The sequence below is a fragment of the Corvus moneduloides genome, chromosome 3 (assembly GCF_009650955.1).
Source record: "Corvus moneduloides isolate bCorMon1 chromosome 3, bCorMon1.pri, whole genome shotgun sequence".
NCBI lineage: Eukaryota > Metazoa > Chordata > Aves > Passeriformes > Corvidae > Corvus > Corvus moneduloides.
The window spans coordinates 93,353,878-93,373,143 of NC_045478.1; the positions used below are offsets into that span (position 1 = coordinate 93,353,878).

Here is a 19,266-nt window from a genome sequence, read left to right on the forward strand (position 1 = left end):
GCCAGAACACATGAGAGAGCTGGAAGGACAGCTGTTGTGCAGGGCTTCTAATATGATTGTTCTGCTGGTGCTGACAGTGTCTCTGATGTTGTGACCCGCTGGGGACAGGCCCCCAGAGTCTGGGTGTGCTCTGTAGATGTGTGGTAACCCCAAAGGGGCGCACTCTCCTACCTTGTCCGTTGCCTTGCCGAGTCCATCGTACCTTGGAACACTTTTTTCCTGTTCTTTCTTTTTAACAGTGTTGGAGGAAATGAAAACATAAGCACAGTCACGACACTGCCAAGTAAGTGACTTTTCCTGTAAATTTCACAAATATGTGGTGCTGTTTATTGTTAGAATACCTACTGTTATAAAAGGAGACAGGAGAGAAGGGTTAAAATGTGTAGCATGACACAAGCAATCCCTTTGTGTTCAATGTCCAGTGCTGAGTAAAAGTTGCAGAACAACCAGGCTGTAATATGCTGTGCATGACTTAAATATGTATTTTGTAATTCCTAGGTTTTGGTTGTTTCAGTGTTCTTCTGCTGGTTATAGTTCTGTCTAAAATGTGTTTGGGATAGATGAATCAAAGATCTTAGGTCATAGCCTAAAGAAACCGTTTTGACTGTATGAGAAAGTTGTTTTAGGCAGAAGCAGAATCACATTACAAGATCAGATTTTACATGCTTTTTAAAGGTCAGGACACTTTACATCTGAGGTGTTTGTAAGGCTGGTTTGTAACCTAAGATCTAGAAGGGAATCTGGGGTCTTTGGGGTTAATACATCTGGGGCCATCAGGCTAAAGGATTTGATTCCAACCTGTCTGCAGTTAGAGCATGATGGCATGAGGATCTCCTGCCTGAGTATATGGTTACCCAGCCTTGCTTACCAGGCAAAATGGCATTGCTACCCAAGATGGTCATGTTAGGTCATGAGATCTCTGAATTACTGAAATTCAGGAATCTCGAAGGCGGGGAAATGGTCATATGGTGATGAATCTCCATGTTTATTATACTTAAAAGGTCAATATTTTTTTGGATAGCTATCTCCTAAGCTTTATAATGGTCTTTTGCTAAAGTCTAATCTTTATTGCCTCATTTGTTAGCTGCTGATAGAAGCAATATTTTAGGGTGCTGTCTTTTTCTGCAGATATTCTTCGTGAGTTCAACCCATCCTTGGTAGGGTATTCCATTGGCACTGGAAGAGAGAATTCAAACAATGCTGCATTCAACCAAGCCGTGGCAGGGGCTCGTGCAGAGTAAGAGGGAAACTTTTAACAGAAATTTGATTTTTTTCTATAAAATTCCTTGTGACTAAAAAAGGCCCAAGCCCTGGACTTTGGCAGGAGCACAGTAAGTCTAATAGGCAAACCCAGAGACATTTTTTATCCTAACTGTAGCATGAAGGCCAAGAAATGTGATGAGGACTTTGCAGTGTTTCTAATCTATGTCAAATAAGTTAGGAACAAAAGCAATACTTTCTCTAGCATTTTCAACCAAGAAAGCCACATCATTTTACAAGCACTACTCAGAAAGCTTTCCTGTTGTGAGACAGACAAAAGATATCTCCACTTTATAGGAGGTATATTCAAGCCTGCTTGTCCATCAGGACCAAGAGTTCGTGTAGAGACTGAGAAAATTGTGGATTGTTTAATTCCTGGTCTGCCAGAGCTGGGAATTAACTAGAGACTGCTGTGCACTGTCTTCAGTGCAATTCATATCCTACTTTTTTTTCCACTGGTAACAGTTCTTATAAGACCTACTTCAGTGCCTTGAGGCTATATAATAACATTGGTATGAGCACAGATGCTTCAGAGCTATGTCTATTGATAGCATCTGTCTGGTGGTGGGAAGAGAAAAGTGCATTTTCTATATAGCTTGTAAAAGAGTAACTATGCAGCATTTGCAAAGTAGCCCAGTGCCTGTTGGATGCTAATTATTTTCTCTTTTTTCTTTTTTCTTCACTGTCTCAAAATATGGACTTTGTTGGCTATATCATATATTCCATTCAATTAAAAATGGACTTTCTCTGGGGTTTTTGGGTGTCCATTCATCAGCTTTCCTCTTTGCTGCTATCTATGCAGGATTCTTTCTTTATATTTTTGTAAATTTATTTTATGATTTTGTTTTATTTTTAGCGGTGTTCCTGAACAGGTTAGGAAACTGGTGGACCTCATGAAGAATGATTCAGTGAGTTTAACATGTCATTAATATCTTTAGAATGAAGTGACATGGCATCAGTAGTTTCTAACAGACCAAGAGCACATCTCAACAGGGAATGCCAAACTTTAAAGCTGTAGGTAAAGCAGGGTACAGTGTAATTCTTCTCAGTGCAGAGTGTAAGTCAGCACAAAATAATCTATGATGACTCTTAATCGAATTTGTACTAGGCTATGATAGTTACTATCAAACCAAGATAATTGTAATCTTCTCATCATTTTTACTGCAAGTGCTGTAAATGCTTCCCCTTCCAACCTGTGTCACCCTGTAAGATAACAGAACCTTTTCTCTGTGAGGATTTTGCTGTGGTGCTGTTAATTGTCTTGTAAGCAGGTGGTTTTTCCAGCAAAAATGATACATGCTAGGATGTTGAGGGCAAGCTTTTCAAGTAGCAAATCATGTGGAGTGAACATGTGAAGTGAGGAAGGGACTGTTTTCTAGAAAAACAAATGAATCCCTTCTTTCATCTAGTCATCAGCTGATTTTTGACTTACACATTTATTGTTAGGAATTATTTGATTAATGGTCTGTAAAATACACATTAGGTTGAGGATTGCTTGCATATTTCCCACTTCAGTTCGTCCTTTCAGTGTTTGCTATTTGTAATTTGACAAATGTGCTATGCAATCAGTGACCTAAGTTACATTTTAATAGTTTGGCTTTCCAGTTGTGCAGCTGGAAAGCAGCCAAAAAGCCTTCAAGATATCTATGTGCATGTTTAGTGTAAATACTTTGGTGTGTAGATATTGGCAAAAATATTTGCAGTACCTTCCTTTTTGGTTCACCTTCTTGTAAACAAGATTTCAATCTGATGGCTGCATCTGAAGTGAGATTAAAAGGAACAGCAACTAACAATGAGGGGTTGGATGGTTTTCATTCAAACCATTTAAGGCTTCTAAGCATTAGTCTGTCAAATTTATTGGCTTGAAAATGTTAACAGAAATTAATGGAAATATCTTTTATTTAACTAATAAACATTTTTATTTAGCTAGTGAAGTCTTTTCTGACTAGAAAGCATGCTCATAGTAGAGGTCATATATCTTTGATTTAAGAGATCCTTTTCCCCCCTTCTTTTAAAAACACTTGTTGAGTGCAGGAGGAAATTTTCCCCTCTTTTTGATTTTGTACATTTTGAGACCAAACTATTGAACAAGGTGTATATGAGCTGGGATATGTTGCCTCCTGCCTTTGAAGAAAGATGTTTTCAAACAGCTTGAGGCTGATGCACTATTGGTGCTTTTTTTACTGGTGTTTTACACTGAAATTAAAGCATTAGGATATTGAGCACAACATCCACAACATGGTACTAGGCATATCTGAACCTTACCTCAAAGCTAAAAAGGTGTTTATTTACTGTAGCACAATTACATTGATTTAGCTAGCTGTCCCTTTGCAAAATCCTTGGAGAAAAAAAAAGTGCTGTAATGTTTTACCGTTATTGTTAGATAGAGTTAATATTGCCCCACTGTTCCTTGCAGTTTGTCTCAAAGCAAGACTGAAATATACAGTGCTCCTGGGTTTTCCAGCAGGATAGCTGCATTATTTATGACACAGTAAAACATGTACCATAATTTTTGCCATGAAGATATGCTTCTAGGGCTGCAAGAGGAGTCACTATACACAAGATATTACTAAGAGCATACAGATAGATTTTGAGCAATAGTTTTCTGAAGCAAATAGTTTTCCATGATGCCATTGATATTATAAATCTGGTTTAGATCATAGCAGTTTCTATATCTTCAGTCATGACTGCAAACTTGTTTTTGTTCTGGATGCCCAGGGAATGATAGCCATGTACTCTGAGAAATGGGAAATTTGTGTTTAGTACGTTGCCTGCATCTCCCTCCTTTTCTTTTTTAAACTAGTAACTTCTGTTCCATCTCCTTCTCTGTGTAGAGAATAAATTTCCAGAATGACTGGAAGCTCATAACACTTTTCATAGGAGGAAACGACCTCTGCAAACACTGCGAAGATCCAGTAAGTTCCCTGCTACCTGGAGCATGAACTGGGCCAGACAAGTCACACAGTCTTTATGCATTGCAGGGGGTGAGAGGGAGGAACTTGGTGGGTGAGGCCAAAGTAAGGTAGGTCTGAATTGTGCAGCTCTGGAATGTAGCTGTACTGAGACCTTCAGGTGGCTCAGCATAATGTTTTGATAATGTTAGAGATACCCTTAGATCACCTGTAAATACATAACTGTTGCAACTTTGTTTTGCTGTTTACTAGGGTTACTTTTTGTTGCATGGTCACTTTATCTCCTGTGGATAAAAGGTCAAAAGCTTTTACTCCTCTTTGCCTTGCCTTGCCAGTCACCCTCCTAAGTCTTACTTGGTACTCTCTTAATATTTTCAGTGCTATGGGAAAAGTTCTAAGCACAGCTCATGCTAGTTCAGTTATATGTAATGTGTACATATTGTGTATATGTAACGTATGTACAGTGTCCAGCCTTTGGTATGTGTGACTGTAGATGAGGTGAAAGGCTGTGGCAGACTCCTCACTTAGTGATGAGGGTTACCTACTCACAGGCAGTTGAGCACATGACTGTCATTATCCATGATTCATTTTGGATCAGGAAGAACAGCAAAGCAGCACAGTAAGATGGTTATAAAACAAGGAAGGAGCAAATTAACCATTCCTACCTTCTGCTGTCAGCCCAAACGCAAAGTGCCTGTTCATGTGACTGGGGTGGGTGACAAGGAGAGAACGTGTTTGCATCCAAGGATCACAGTGGTCTTTGTGTGGCACAAGTACAAACAGTGCCAGCCACAATGTTCTTGGTGAGCTGTGACTTAGGAAATGAGTAAGGGATCTGAGCTGTCTACTTCTATAGAGTAAGCAAGTGGAGCTCTCAATGAACTTCTGCTTGAAGTTAAATGAGAGAGAAAAAAGGCTGAAAATAAGACAGGCATTTCTCGTAAGAAATTTTTTCACTTTTGGAACTATAACAGTCCAATAAACTAAATGTTGGATTACTTGAGACAATAAAATTAGAGTGTTTAAACCACTAAAATGGAGCAAAGAAATTATGGCACTGAAAGACAAGTATATGAAGTGATTTTGTTCCCAGATAAACACCTAAGTTTTGCCAGTTATTATTTGTGGCAGGCAAGGAGCATATGGGAAACATGTTCTAATATTCCATACAGCAGAAATAAACTTACTTTTACACAAACTGTTCTCTCCCAGATATGGCCCCTGTTAGCAAGTTGTTAGCCATGCTTTTAAGACCAGCCCAAGCAATCCCAGGGGTTGAGGATGTTGTGATGTCTGATAATACCCTGTGAATTTTCACCCTCACTGGTATCCAGTGGCTGCCAGATGTTTTCTTGCCAGTGAGATAGCTGTGATGGGAAGGAAGAAAAGCAGAAACAGGACAGTTTTGCCTATGACTCTGTTACTTTTGACCCAAGAGTAGGAAACATGAGCACTACTGTGAAAGACACTAGCTAGTCATTCTTGTCCCTGCCTGAATAAACTAAAAATTCAAACCTCTTGCTTTAACAGGTACACCATTCTCCTGAAAACTACACCTACAACCTGCAAATAGCTTTGGACTTACTTCACAAAGAGGTAAGTCAAACTTTTCTAGGATGTGGGAGCAGGGATTTTGTTCTGTTAGCAAAGCAGTCACTGATTATTGATTAAGAATTTATTTCCTTGCTTTCATCTGCAGAGTACTACTGTATGCAGAGGTGTTTGCTTGCAGGAAAATCTTTGTGAAAGGCAAAAAGGGCTGGAGAAGTTTTTTACCAAAGGAATAAGGATATTCTTAGTTCTAGCTGATGTGCTGTGGACAAATAATAAGAAAAAATGTTATAACAAAGTTAAAAAAACTATATTAATTGACTAGACAATGCTTTGCTTGTTTTTTAAACTGCAAATAAGTATATTTTTGTGGTCATTAAGAGAGAGATTCTAATATTCCACATAAAGGTAAGAATGATGAGAGTACTTGAAGGGTTAGCAGATGTCTGAGTCTTGCTGGGACCTATAACAACTTGTTTGGACATTTTTGAAGCTGTCATTTTCAAGTGACCAGCTATCAACATTTAGAATAGAACTAGGCAGTGCAGGCAGGGGCTGTAATTTGGTATTGCTTGTGTGGGGGATTAATTATTGAGAAAGCACTTTGAACACCTCTGTTATAAATAATACATGATGCTTCAATCAGCAGGCTGCTACCAGGGTCTGCTGTGGCTGTGTAGGGACAAAAGCAGCACTCTGTGCTCCAGGAGTTTGCTCTGGATTTGTTTGTTCTCTTGGCAGGTTCCACGGGCATATGTGAACCTGGTGACGTTGCTTTCCACAGAAAGCCTCCGGGAGCTGCATGCATCGGAAAACAATAGCTGCCCAAAAGTGCTGATGAGGTTTGCAGATGATTTATGTTACAGATCTCAGTGTTGTCACAGAAGGCTGCAACGTCTTCTTGGGAAGTTTTGTCGTAAAGGGAACAGGTTCTAGTATTTCAGACCACCAAACATCTTTCTCTGTGCATGTGCATGTACCTACATTTTGATTCCAACACAGCATTTAGAATAAGCTCTCTCTGTCACTGTCTCTGTATCTGAGCCCTGTTGTTACCACTTCTTATGAAGGTGCCATTTTTGACTCCTCACTTAACCTGCAAGTGAGTTCAAGCCAGAGCAGAAAGAGCTCAGCTGGGCACTCTTTGGTGCAGGTGGAGAAGACACTAAGACACAAGGTTTTCTAGTTGCATTTACAGATTTACTTTTCTGCACTTAACACTCTCCCTCTTGTTTCTGCAATTTTCAATCTCTGTAATCTCATTGCTGATAATTAGTTTTAGCTCCAATTAGTCTCTCAAGTAGTTGTTTTGGATGCTTAATTATGCCACCTGCTGCTTTATGGCTCAACAATCCTTTCAGGCCAGTGTTAGTCCACTACTGAGGTGGCAGGTCTGCACCCTCAGTGGACTTTTGGTGACTCAGATAGGGTCGAGCATTGTCCCCTGAGTCGCTTCTGGCAGGGCCTGCTTGTTTTCAGAAAAGCAGATCTCTGCTCTTCTAGACAGATGGGGAGAATAACCTTGTCCTGTGAATGTAGGCAGCCACTGGCTTTACAAGTGGGACAGAGATGCAACCCTCTTGCTGTGATTTAAGGGCTTTCTCGTGGCTGTCAGTGGAAAGTTGGTTTTGAAACTCAGGGTGCTGGTGCTCCCAGTAGCCAGTTGTAGTTTTATTTATTTGTTTGTTTGTTTGCTTATTTTTAACAAAGGTTACTGGTTAGAGTTCACAGGTATCTCAAGGTCCTAATCATTGGACAAGGATAGTTAGTGAAACCTTTAAGATTATATTATCTCATGATAGCTGTAACCTTTTCCCATCATTTCAGGTGCCATGCTGACATTTTCCTGTCTGGCAGCAAGCCAAGTTTACAGGGTGATAAGCAGACCCTGTGTGGGATAGTAAATGCCATTCCACTGAATGGAAGAAGAACTGAAGGAAGATTTTGATCTTGAAAGTAGTCTCTTTTTTCCTGAGAGTAGCAAGCAACCTGAAGAGAAGATGTTTCTACTAATGTTGCCTAACTTATGTTTCTGAAACTTCTGAAACCACGGTTTAGATTTGTATTGTTCTCATATAGATGTACTGTGGAAGTAAAATCTTCTGTTAGTTGGTCTCCATTAAGTCAAGTTTGGACATGGCAGGGATCTGTGTATATTTTACATGTATCAACTGCATCTCTGTAAGAGGTATTTCTCTAAGGGCTCTCTCAGGGATGCTTTACTGTGGTCATACGGTCAGGATTTTTGAAAGGAGTCCTTTTTCTAATTTGGATTTCTCAAGTAATGATGATACATGCCCAGGAAGACAGAACATCCCAAGAAAAATATCCACGTGCTAGGAAGACCAAAACTTCAGGGGAGGGATAAAGGTGACCAACTGGGGTTCACAGAATCTTAGAATGTCTCAGGTTAAAATGGCTCTCTAAGGATGGAGAATTCAGCATCAGTCTGGGTGACTGTTTTGGTGCTCTACCAGCCTCACTGTGAAACATCCTGTAACCTCTGATTCTCTCAGCTGATTAGAATGAATTTGTGGGAGCTCCATCTTGAGGGGTGCTTGCGCAGTTCTGCTGAAGCAAGCCATGTTGCACAAGTGTACTTATGAGTAGTTTTTTGTGGTGAGTTGGCCCCACTTGCCAGCCAAGCACTCCACACAGCTGCTCATTCACCCCACCCTGGAACCATGGGGAGAAAACAAGGATTGTGAGCAAGAAAATTCATGGGTCAAAATAAAGGCAGGAAAGCCACTTATTTACCACGTATCACTGCAGGCAAAACAGACCTGATTTGGGGAATTTAATTGTATTTGTTTTCCATGAGCATAAATATTTAATTGCTGATTCGGGTATTGGGAAATGAATAAACAAAAGAGTTGAACAGTTAAAGCACCTGTCCTCCCTCCTTCTCAGGTTAAATTTTGCTCCAAGAACCTCTCCCTCCACCCTTGTTACTGCTGCAGGGTACCCTCAGTCCCTTCAGTGAGGCATGGCTTGGGGTCTGGGTCTGGTATCTCTCTGCCACTCCTTCCTGCTCACTCTTGTCCTGTGCTCCAGCATGAGTCCTTCAGTCATGTCCATCCACAGAGTGCCTGTTCTGCCATGGAGCACCTCTTCCTTGCTCCTGCTGTTGTTCTCTCCTCTCCTTCTCTGGTGTTTTCTGCCCTTTCTTAAGCAAGTTTTCACAGAGACACCACCAGCTTGGCTGAGAGGCTCAGCCATGCCCTGTGGTTGGTTTGCTGGAGCTGTGTCCAGAGCAGGCAGCCCTGCCCCTCCTCACAGAGAAAACTCCTGCTGCTGAAGCCTTGCCATGGGCATATGGTGTGGTTTTTGCTTGCATGGAGCCTTTTCCTCACTTTCTGTTCATTAATTTATCCCCAATAAATGTGTTTCTGCTCAAGAATTGAGACTGTGCAGAAACTCAGGGGTGAGAGGTAATGCTCTCATTCGATGGCCTTTCAAAGACATCCCTCTTAGAGCTTTTAATCCTGCAGCTTGTCAGCTCGGGAGCAGGGGGAAAAAGAAGAGCAAATCTCAGTGCCATGCTCCTATTCCACAGGATGCTGTGCCCTTGTGTCATAAACCCTAAGGACAATTCCACTGAATTAAAGAAGTTGATCTACTTTAACAGAAAGTATCAGGTAAGGCACATTGCATTTGTTAGAAGTTTAATGTCATCCTTCTGTTGATCAAGGGGACCATAGATGGGCTAATTTAAAAGTGGGGGACAGTTTCCACTCATTCTAATGACATATTTGTAGTTGTGATTTTAAAAAGTAGGATCAAGATCTTTACAATTCTGTTTCACTAAACCAACAAAACAGATGAGAAGAAAAATTGTAACAGAGCCGTAGAAAGGAGTGTATTTTTGTGGTCATTAAGAGAGCCAGCAGAGAGCCAGCAGTTTTTTGATCTGTTATGTTATTGGAAATCAGGTTAAGCCAAACAACATGGTAACTCAGGAACAAGCTTTCAGGCACGGCATGTCAGCCAAACCAAAAACACTTCGGTGGTTCTGGAAGGACATCTTTTTGACAGAAAACCTAATCCCTGAGCAGGCTGCCAGGTCCCTGTCAGTCAGGCAGCCATTCCCAGGCTGCCCCTCTGCAAAGAAGACCAGGATGAGTGTCTCAAAAGGCATCTGCATTGGCTGCCTGGCACAAGCTGAAAACCATGGTCATGTCTGAGCTTCTGCAGGAGGGAGGGGCAACCCCTGGGTGAGGGGTAAATGGGTGGAACAACTTGATGAGCTGAGGATAGAAGAAGGAACAATGATGACTTTTCCTTGACTCTTTAGGAGAGAACCCGCCAGTTAGTGGAGAGTGGAAGGTATGACACGAAGGATGATTTCACAGTGGTTATGCAGCCATTTATGACTAATATGGAAATGCCAAAAACACAGGTAAAACAAGAAAACCACACCTACATTAAATCCTGGTACAATGCCTTTGACTTGTCAAAATTTTAGCTGTAAATGTAGCCAGCAGTTTTCTGACATAGTAATTATTATATTCAGTTACCATCCAAAACTGCAGAAAATGTTTATGGAATAGTGGAGATAATGGGCAACAGGAATACAGACCTTGATTTGGGGCACTGCACTTGGACAACCGTGAAGTAGATATTGTAGTTCAAAGTCTTCATCAGGAAGCACTTGCTCTAAGTTCCCTACACATCAACTCCTTTCCAGTACTTTGGTAAATGACATTTGGTATGAAAACCCACATGTTTCAAAGCACCGTAATGTGTAAATCTCAAGGGAAATAAAGAAAGAACACAGTTGGTATCTGTGCCCATGTATTTCTGTACTCAGAGTCACAATGGTCTGTATTCCTTATTACTTTGGGAGTACTATATTAAAGAGTATTAAAAGGCTTCTTCATTCTGAGTTACTAACTTTCTCTGGCCTGGTTTAATTCTGTTTGCCTCAGAGGCCTTTGCAGATACTTTGTTTAGGAGCCCGCTGGGTTATCTCACAGGAAGAGAGAAGACATAATGCACAGCTTGTTGCGTGTTTGCTGCCTCTGTGACAGCACCTATCTTGTTTTCTAGGAGGGGTCACCAGATTCTTCATATTTTGCCCCAGATTGTTTCCACTTCAGCCAAAAGGCTCATTCCCAGGTTGCACGTGCTTTGTGGAACAACATGGTAAGGTTTTTAAAGGTTGTGTTGGTCCCTCCTTGTTCACTTCATCCTGGCCTTGGCAGCAAAAAAACCCCAGGGAGCTACTGGGTAGCTAGCCATATCTCTTGGAACAGTGTTTACGAAGGAAAAGTGTGATCACATGGAGAAAGGTCGCCTGAATTGTTAAACCAGTCATGTCACACCAGTAAATCTTGGGGTATGTTAAGGCTGGGTGTGTTCAGGCTCTGTCCCTCAGGAAGATGATGCCTGCCAGGCACATTGATCAGCAGGCCCCATTCAAGGTGTATGGGAATTAGCCTCTTCAGCACACAAAGAAACAGTGCATGGAGGCAGCTGCCAGCACTGGTGCAGTGCCCTGCAGTTGTCTAGTTTCCAGTGACTGGCAGCACAGCATCACCCACTGCTCTCTGGTACTCATCTGCTTTTCCTCTGTGCACTCCCCTTTTTCCCTCAGCTGGAGCCTGTAGGGGAGAAGACAGATAGTCAGCCCATAGAAGATGAGATTGTTCTCAAATGTCCATCTGAGGTAAGGGTGTCTGTGTTTATGTGGAGGTGCTGGGGGTGACTGGGAGTCTGTGTGAGTCTTTCCCCAGTGCCTGGAGCTCTGTCTCTGTGAGGGTGATCTGCTCTTCCCCACACAGTTTGCGCCACTGCCACCAAGAGCAGTATGAGCACTCACCCAGGAGATGATGGAGGGCAAGCAGGAGTAAACTTCCTCACAGTCATACATCACAGCTGGCCAAAACACAGGGGCAGGGTGTTTGGCCTACCTAATCAAATCATCAAGTACCCACACTGATTGACAGAGCTTCAGTGGGGGGAAACAGCAATGATGGCACCACTCAGCACAACTCTGCAGGAGTTACTGGGAATACCTTGCAGTGGGGCCACAAGCTTCTTGTGAGCCACACACAGCTGGGTATTCTCTAACTTCTGTTATAAAAATATAGCCCAGAATTACATTGTTGTTATACAGATTTTAAAAAGGCCTTTTATTATTATTTTTTTTTTAAATCCCTGGGGTTTTATTTGCATCAAGCTGCTAATCATCTACAGACGTCTGAGAATGGAAGTTTGGAGAATGGAAATCTCTGCGTGTTCCTCTGATGCTTTGCATTGATTCAAATTGCTTTGTTTTGTAGGCTCAGCCGTTCCTGAGGACGTATAAGAACAGTAATTACACATACCCTAACCAAACTCCAGTAAGTGTCAACATCACCATCCCACTGTTACTCTGCTGCATCTATTCCTGTGTGGTAACCAAATGAGTTATGTTCTGCAGCACAGGGGAAATCAGTCTTTGGCCAAAGGGGCTTGGGAGGCTGAGTGTGTGGCACAGAGTGGGGGACATACTCCCTGAGTTAGACAAAATGCCTCTGGAAACACCTGTAAGAACACGTACTCAGACAGCACTGTTGTCAGTACAGGACGCTGTGCTGTTCTGAGCAGTTCTGAATATGACTATTGAATTGAGCAACCTGTCTAGTTAATTACATGCTAAAGAGGCTCTGGTTTATCCACCTGGCCTCTGCTGGGAAGATCCTAGTTACTACTGACTGTATTTGCTAGCCAAATGCTATTCAGCTTTCTTTTTCTCTTTAGAATTATGGAAGCCAGCTGCTATGCGAGGACAGGTCTCCATCCTCCCCTCCTGCAACTTCAGGTAGTCTTGCCTGTTTTATGTTAAGAAGTTGCATTACCTTCAGCCGTCCTTCAAGGTGATGTTAATTTTTGCTGAAATGACTGCTGGACTGTGAAAAACACTGCTCAGAAAGGATGTCATGTTTTTCAGCAGATGCTTAAAAGATACAATGCCACATTGTCACGCAAGGTAGCATTCTGACTAAGTAGCTTCACTGAACTCACTGCCAGTGGAGAACTTCAAAATAATTTGTGATAAAATCCAAATTGGAGTGCTGACATAGCTTATAAGATATTCTACCTAAATCTCATGGAGAGAAACTGGAAGTACAGCTTAATTCATGTTCATCTGGAATTTTGCAATATTTGATTTTTCAAATAACTTCATGCTGTCTTCTCCTTAGTCTTTTTATATCTTCAATGTGCTGCTCCTGCTTTGTGTAATTCTGCATTGTTTTACCTTCACTTTGGTGCTGGATATTGTTTGCCACTTACTGTTATTTGCTCCTTGCTCTTAGTTCAGTAGCAACATTAACCATTGAAATACTGAATAATATGCGTACGTTGGTGCTACAATCACAGGGGATGAGCTGGAAAGAACTTCTGATTTATCACTTGGGTATTGCAAAAACAACGTGACAGAGCATCACAATGTGCAATGGAGTATTTCACACACACAGTAGAGAAAAAAAATAGCTATTTCCTAACCAGGTTCAACTGTATCTCTTTCCTTTGCAGTGCATTCCCTAAAGCCAGCTGATGTGAAAATTGTAGCAGCCCTTGGGGATTCTTTGACGGTAAGAAGACAGTGTTTTTACTGTTCTCTTGGTAAAGCTACAAACATGTGCGCACTCCGGTGGAGGGGAAATAGCTCTTGTACCCAGAAGCAAAGATCTGTTCATTCATGGATGATAACAGATAGATCTAGCAGCCAGATCCAGAAAGAAGGTGTCAGTCTTCCAGCACTCCATTTCCCTGACACACATATTCCTGTGCTTTTGAACTCAGGCAAAAACACAGGCAAATCCTTTAAAGAGGTGCCTAAGTAGTTTGCTGAATTGGAGCCAGAAGAGATCAGATGCTGTTGAAATGAATGGGACGTAGCACAAGGCTTAGGTTACTGTGCTTTCCAAAGTTTTTTTCTGAATGGGAATGGACTGATGAGCCTGTTCTTCAACCTTGGTTCTTTCAGGAGCAGAATGCAACTAAGTGGTGTTGGATAATAGCATTTTAATCATTTTAGCATTAATGAGATAAGGAAGTATGGCATGAGAGCCCTGTGACTCAATGCATTTCAGAAGATATTTAGTCATTTTATTGTGCCTATTTTAACTACTAACTGATTTCTTGATCACAATATAGTTCTTGCTGCTGATGGTTATCTTCGGTAGTCAAGAAGGAATGTATCTCAAAATCCAGACATCCTCAATTCCAGTTATGCCTTTCTGCCTCATATTTTCATACTGGTCAAAGACTGAAACTCTACAGCCAGGTCAAAGGAAACACTGGACAGAAAGATGTAATTGGAACATAGCTTTCACTGAATCTGAGCCTTAACAACAAAGACATTGTGTACACAAACCATGAACCTTTACAATGCTCTGGCAGACGTTGCTACAACTTCTACACACAGGAGGCTACTGAAACAAATAGAAGCATTTTGATGTAAACCTGCAGTATTAACAAATGAAAGATATTCTGTATATGGTTGTGGTTGCTGTATTGTAATATCTAGGGTGCTGTATTGTAATATGCAGGTGCTTCTGCTTCTAAGTATAGTCTGTAGGAGCTAGGAATAAAATCTGCTTTTGTAGAACATGCAGTGGTTTATCGCCTAGTTATTCTGGACACCAATCTTCTATTATTTCAATAAAGTTTATACATAGGAGAAAATGTAGTATTTTGGTTTGATCTAAGGTAGCAGCAGATAGGCTGCCTGGTCTTGTGCTGTACTGAAGTACTAACCTGCACCTAGATTCAGAATGAAACTATACAATCACAGCTGGCAGGAACTCTGCTTCTGAATTCTGGAGGTTTTAGGAGGGATGTAGTTGCTTGTACTTGTAGAGGAGTAGCTTGCCTCTTTCTTCAGGGTAAGTGTAGAGAGTGCTTCCTCCTGGCTCCAGTTCTGCTATAAGTCTTTCCATATCTAGCACAATGGTTTTCAAACTGGTATGTATAGATGTTTTATGGTGCTTCTTTCTGATACATGTTTATTTTCTCTGCTGAGTTCATATAGTGCTTCATATCATTAGCCAGAAAGTTTGATGTGTCTGAGATGTTTTCATCACTGTTGAGTAATGCAACCATAAAAAAGTTATCTATCTCATCTAGACCCACGTCTTTGTTCCACAGCTCCATCATACACTTTGTGTGTCATATATACAGTATGATGCTTGTAAATAATTATGAAAGGTATTGTTGTGTTCTTCAGGAGAAAGGTTTGGGAAAAGTCAGATGCCTTTTAAGGCTTTGGAAGACATCCATTCAATTCAAAAGTAAACAAAACAACTATGTAATTCTATTTAAATTAGTAAATTGTATTTGTTTATGTATTGGTGTTACAAGTTACTATTGCATTAGTAATTGTGCTTTAATTTCATTTGGTTATTGAAAAATAACGTCCAGGCTGGTTCGGGAATTGCCTCAGACACCCTCCAGGATGTGACCACTCAATACCGGGGACTGTCTTGGAGGTAAGTCTTTAGCCAAGGTGATGAACAGATGTGTTTGAGGTCTTACAGCTGTCAGAAAGTTGAAAAAAAAAAGTTACTTCTCAGGCTAGCATTTCTTGAACGTGTATCATGATCCAGGATTTGTCATAACAGTAGCTTGACAGAAAGCATTTTCAGCAGTGGATTTTAAGCAAGCTTTTTGATCTCTCTCGTGCTTTTATTTTTGGCTGCCTGCAACAGTTTGCATTTTTATGTTGGGATGTCAGGTTGGAAATCTACAAAACTGGAGAAGAGTCACTGGAACAAACAAGTCAGAATTGGTTGGTTTTGGGACTTCTTCTCAAAGTTTTCTATTTCTGAACTTTTTGTAGTGTCATGGAAGATAGTTTGGCCAGAGAACTTTTGCCACATACAGCAACACACAGTCATAAAAGACTAAACTGTTTTGCTGTTGTGATAAAGCTCTATTGATATTGACTGAAGCAGTTCTGTGCTGTACTAATACCTCTGTGTATGCTGGAGTGTGGCCTCAGTATGTCCTGTCAACACAAAAGCTGGAGAAATATATCCCTGTGCAGAAAGCAGGAGAAGAGAGTGAGGAACCACTGCTGAACCTCTCTGGTCATTCAAGGGCTGTCTGTGTTTGGTGTTGCCTTAGAGTGGCTTCATGAGGCTGGAGTGGGCCTCAAAGTTGACCTTCTAATCTGCAATACTTCAGGCTTGATCATTTGAGTATGAAGCTATGTCAGGCATTTTTCTTCCACTTGATAAATGATTGACTATTGATCCTGTACATCTGCAAGAGCATGAAATCTTTCTGACGGGCATCTTCACCACTGAAACCTCACCTGTTCTCCCCAATAGCACTTCCACTTCTGTCCTCTCCATGGATTCTGACCAATAGTTACTAAATTAATAACCCTTTGCTCTTCCCCATGATGTATGGCAAGTTTTCACTTTGTTTATTGTGTGTGTCCAGATAAGAGATGAGTGACTGGGATTTTCCTTTCTCATTTTAGTATTGGAGGAGATGAGTCGTTGGAGAATGTGACAACTCTACCTAGTAAGTAAACACTTTGCTAGATATAAAATATGGCAAGATCGAGGAGATGCAGTGGGCTCATTTCTGATGGATTTCTAGAGAGCTTTTAAGTATCTCAAAGCTGGTTTAGTGTAGTTAACAAGAACTACCTTTAAAAGAAACAGTATACTACGATTAAAAAATAAAAAGTTGCCTTCATCAATGAAGCTGAGAACCTGATAGAAATTCCCTTACTTCCTTTTCCCTCTTCCTTTTCAACTCTTTGTTGAGTATTATTTGAATTTCTAAATAACCTTGCTATGTCCGTGCTCATGATGTACTTAATATTTGCTTTTAATAAATATTCCATCACAATTATTTCCAAAAGAAATATTTGCATAGAGTAGGCCTCTTTGGTAAATAAAGCTGCCTACTCATACACGTCTTTTATATACATAATTTTAACTTCCTCTTCATTGAAACCTGCAACTTTTCATATCTCAGTCTGTTGTTAATGTAAAGCCTCTCGAGTTTCAGTTTGGATCAGCTGCAATAATAAACTTCCATTCGAAGAGGGCCAGTAAACTGTTCTTTTGTGTGTTGACCACTATTTTAAGCAGAATGTAACAGGAATATAATTAGAACAAGCAATTAATTGATTCATTGAGTCCTATTACATTTGCTAAAGCCCTCATTAAGACGTGATTAAACTCAGTCTTTGAGATTAGAGTAGATTTTATAGTTTGCGATGTGGCCATGTTCACTCTCAGCTGTAAATTACTGTCAACTTCCTTTTGGAAACTACTGTGGAGAACATGGTGGGACTTCATCAGAACCATGCATCTAAGGCTTTGTTCCTCACATTTGTCAGTAGCATGAGATTTTGCACAGCAGTGAAGAAGACCCAGATCCTTTAGCTGAAAACCAGCTCCTGCTGGGCTGAAAGACCCTTTGCACTCACTTCACAAAGTCAACATCGTATGTCTGAGAATTTTATTTTAGGCTTTAACCACTACAACATGAGAGAGAACTGCACGTGGTAGTCCTCAATTCTGCTCATCTTATCTGCTGGTGCCAGTGCAGGGCACTGCAAGCACACTGCTGTCTGAGTCACTGCCAGCTGGTGACCCCCTCCGCACTGCTTGGTGAATCCATCTAGCAGCAGCAGCTGTGCTGTCAGAGACAAAACTGTGGCAGTGCTGGTGTGTGCTAGTCCCTGTAGGCAGGGAGCAGCTGGAGTCTCTTTGCCTTCATTGCCACCTTTGTTTTTCAGACATCTTTCGAAAGTTCAATGTTAAGATCATGGGCTACTCTACTGGTACCGGGAGTGAGAATGATTCCAATGCATTCCTTAACCAAGCAGTTCCTGGAGCACAGGCTGAGTATGTAGCTTCTTGTTTTACATTTTTAGGTGATGGATGCTTCATCTAATTGCCTTTCAACTGTCTCGTGTGCTGTCACAGCTTGCTCTGAAGAGCAAGCAAAACCAGTTGAGTTAGAGTTGAAAATTGGGTCAAAACATGTTAAATGTATGGGTTTATTTCATAGCTGAACTTTCAAATGAAACTAACAATCCTGGTTATGAAATCCACAAACAAGAAACCGGTAAGCTCTCTTTGGAGGTTTCTACCCTTCCTGTTCAATATCTATTCATTTATCTATTTATTGGTCAATAAATTTCTGAGAACATGAATGTTTGTAGAAATTGAACATGCAATGAATTGATAAAGAGAAAGTAGGAGTGAAACAGGATGAAATCTTACATAATTATGGCCTCAGGTTTTTGGATAAGCAAGCAGGAGAGGACAAGAAAGAGGCAGGGAAAAAAAACAGTCTGGAAGCTTAAGAAAAGAGAATTATTAATGGTCATACATGGGTTTTGGTGCATTGCAGACCTGGTGCAGTTGCAGCCTGTTCTGCCAATATAATAGGGATTGTAATGTCTTGCAGTCATCTGAATTTGGCTCTTTGCTTTTAGTCACACCTGGGAAGCTCCATGAGTTGAGCTTTGCTACATTGCTTATCGTAGAAATCCCTGGATACTTATTCAAAGTCAGTGATGTTTAATTAACAAAACAGATGGCTGCTTGAATTCAGTCACAGTTTGGGCACAGAATCTGGCAGATCATGCCTGGATTTGACATTGTGAATTGATATTACCCAGACCTTAATTTGTTTGTTTAAAGAAAAATTCGTCTTGCTTTCTGAAGGAGTCTTGGAAGTGAAGTTCTGAAGCTAAGAGAGGTGTTTGCATTTGCTGTAGCTAAACAAAGATTATTAGGATTTATCAGGTTTTTTTTATTGCTCTCCTGTAGGCCTTGAGTAACTTCTGAGTCATTCTGGTAATCTCAGTAAATACATGGATTTCATGACAGAAATAGGGTACTAGGTCCCCTGCTATATCCTGCAGCCCCCCCAGAACTGAGAGAAGGCCTTTTTTTACCTGGTGATGACCAAATGTATCTGTGTATGTCAGTGAAATGTGCATCAGCCATTAATGAGACTGTATTAACATACTGTATTCAGCATACATCCAGATTACCTCCAGCTTTTGCTTGTTGCATGAAAGAACGAGATAGGTGCCTGTCTTGCATTCTTTATTGGCTAAATCCCTAAAAAGTCTTTTTGGTTTGGTGGGAGGACTTGAAGCAGGATACACAACCTCTTAAGTCACCATTATGACTTAAGACAACTTGTATCAGCAGCAACCCAGGCATTGCTATTAAATAGCTATTTGTTAGCTGTTTGAAATGAGTTGATCCATGCCAGTCTAATGAAAATTGCTTACTTCATCTACACCAATTAGTTTTCTCTCTTCCCCTGCAAGTGACTGGTCTGGATAAACATCATGAAATCGAGCTATCTTTGTTTTGTAACCATGTTTTGTAAACATTCAGCAAGGAGTCACAGACAACAATCATGCCAGATTTCTGCTTGTCTTCTGATGTTTCTCTGTCTCATAATTGTCTGCAGAAAGTTGTGCAAAAGTAAAGTCCTGTAAACTACTAGCCCTGAGCTCTGAGATACTCCTTTTGGGGCTCTGTTCTATAATGTTTTGGCTCTT

At 40.8% G+C, this 19,266-nt stretch overlaps 1 protein-coding gene across 4 annotated transcripts in view; it reads left to right on the forward strand.

Annotated features, from left to right (window-relative positions):
• PLB1 (phospholipase B1) overlaps positions 1-19,266 on the forward strand; it is a 93,230-nt gene that overhangs the window by 38,104 nt on the left and 35,860 nt on the right. For all 4 annotated transcript variants that reach the window (XM_032102771.1, XM_032102770.1, XM_032102773.1 and 1 more), the window contains 16 exons: positions 240-283; positions 1,129-1,237; positions 2,117-2,168; positions 4,095-4,175; positions 5,703-5,768; positions 6,465-6,565; positions 9,280-9,361; positions 10,018-10,122; positions 10,773-10,868; positions 11,320-11,391; positions 12,008-12,067; positions 12,468-12,528; positions 13,245-13,303; positions 15,135-15,202; positions 16,201-16,244; positions 17,476-17,584. In XM_032102771.1, the coding sequence (XP_031958662.1) occupies positions 240-283; positions 1,129-1,237; positions 2,117-2,168; positions 4,095-4,175; positions 5,703-5,768; positions 6,465-6,565; positions 9,280-9,361; positions 10,018-10,122; positions 10,773-10,868; positions 11,320-11,391; positions 12,008-12,067; positions 12,468-12,528; positions 13,245-13,303; positions 15,135-15,202; positions 16,201-16,244; positions 17,476-17,584 (1,209 nt within the window). The remainder of the gene's footprint in view (positions 1-239; positions 284-1,128; positions 1,238-2,116; positions 2,169-4,094; positions 4,176-5,702; positions 5,769-6,464; positions 6,566-9,279; positions 9,362-10,017; positions 10,123-10,772; positions 10,869-11,319; positions 11,392-12,007; positions 12,068-12,467; positions 12,529-13,244; positions 13,304-15,134; positions 15,203-16,200; positions 16,245-17,475; positions 17,585-19,266) is intronic.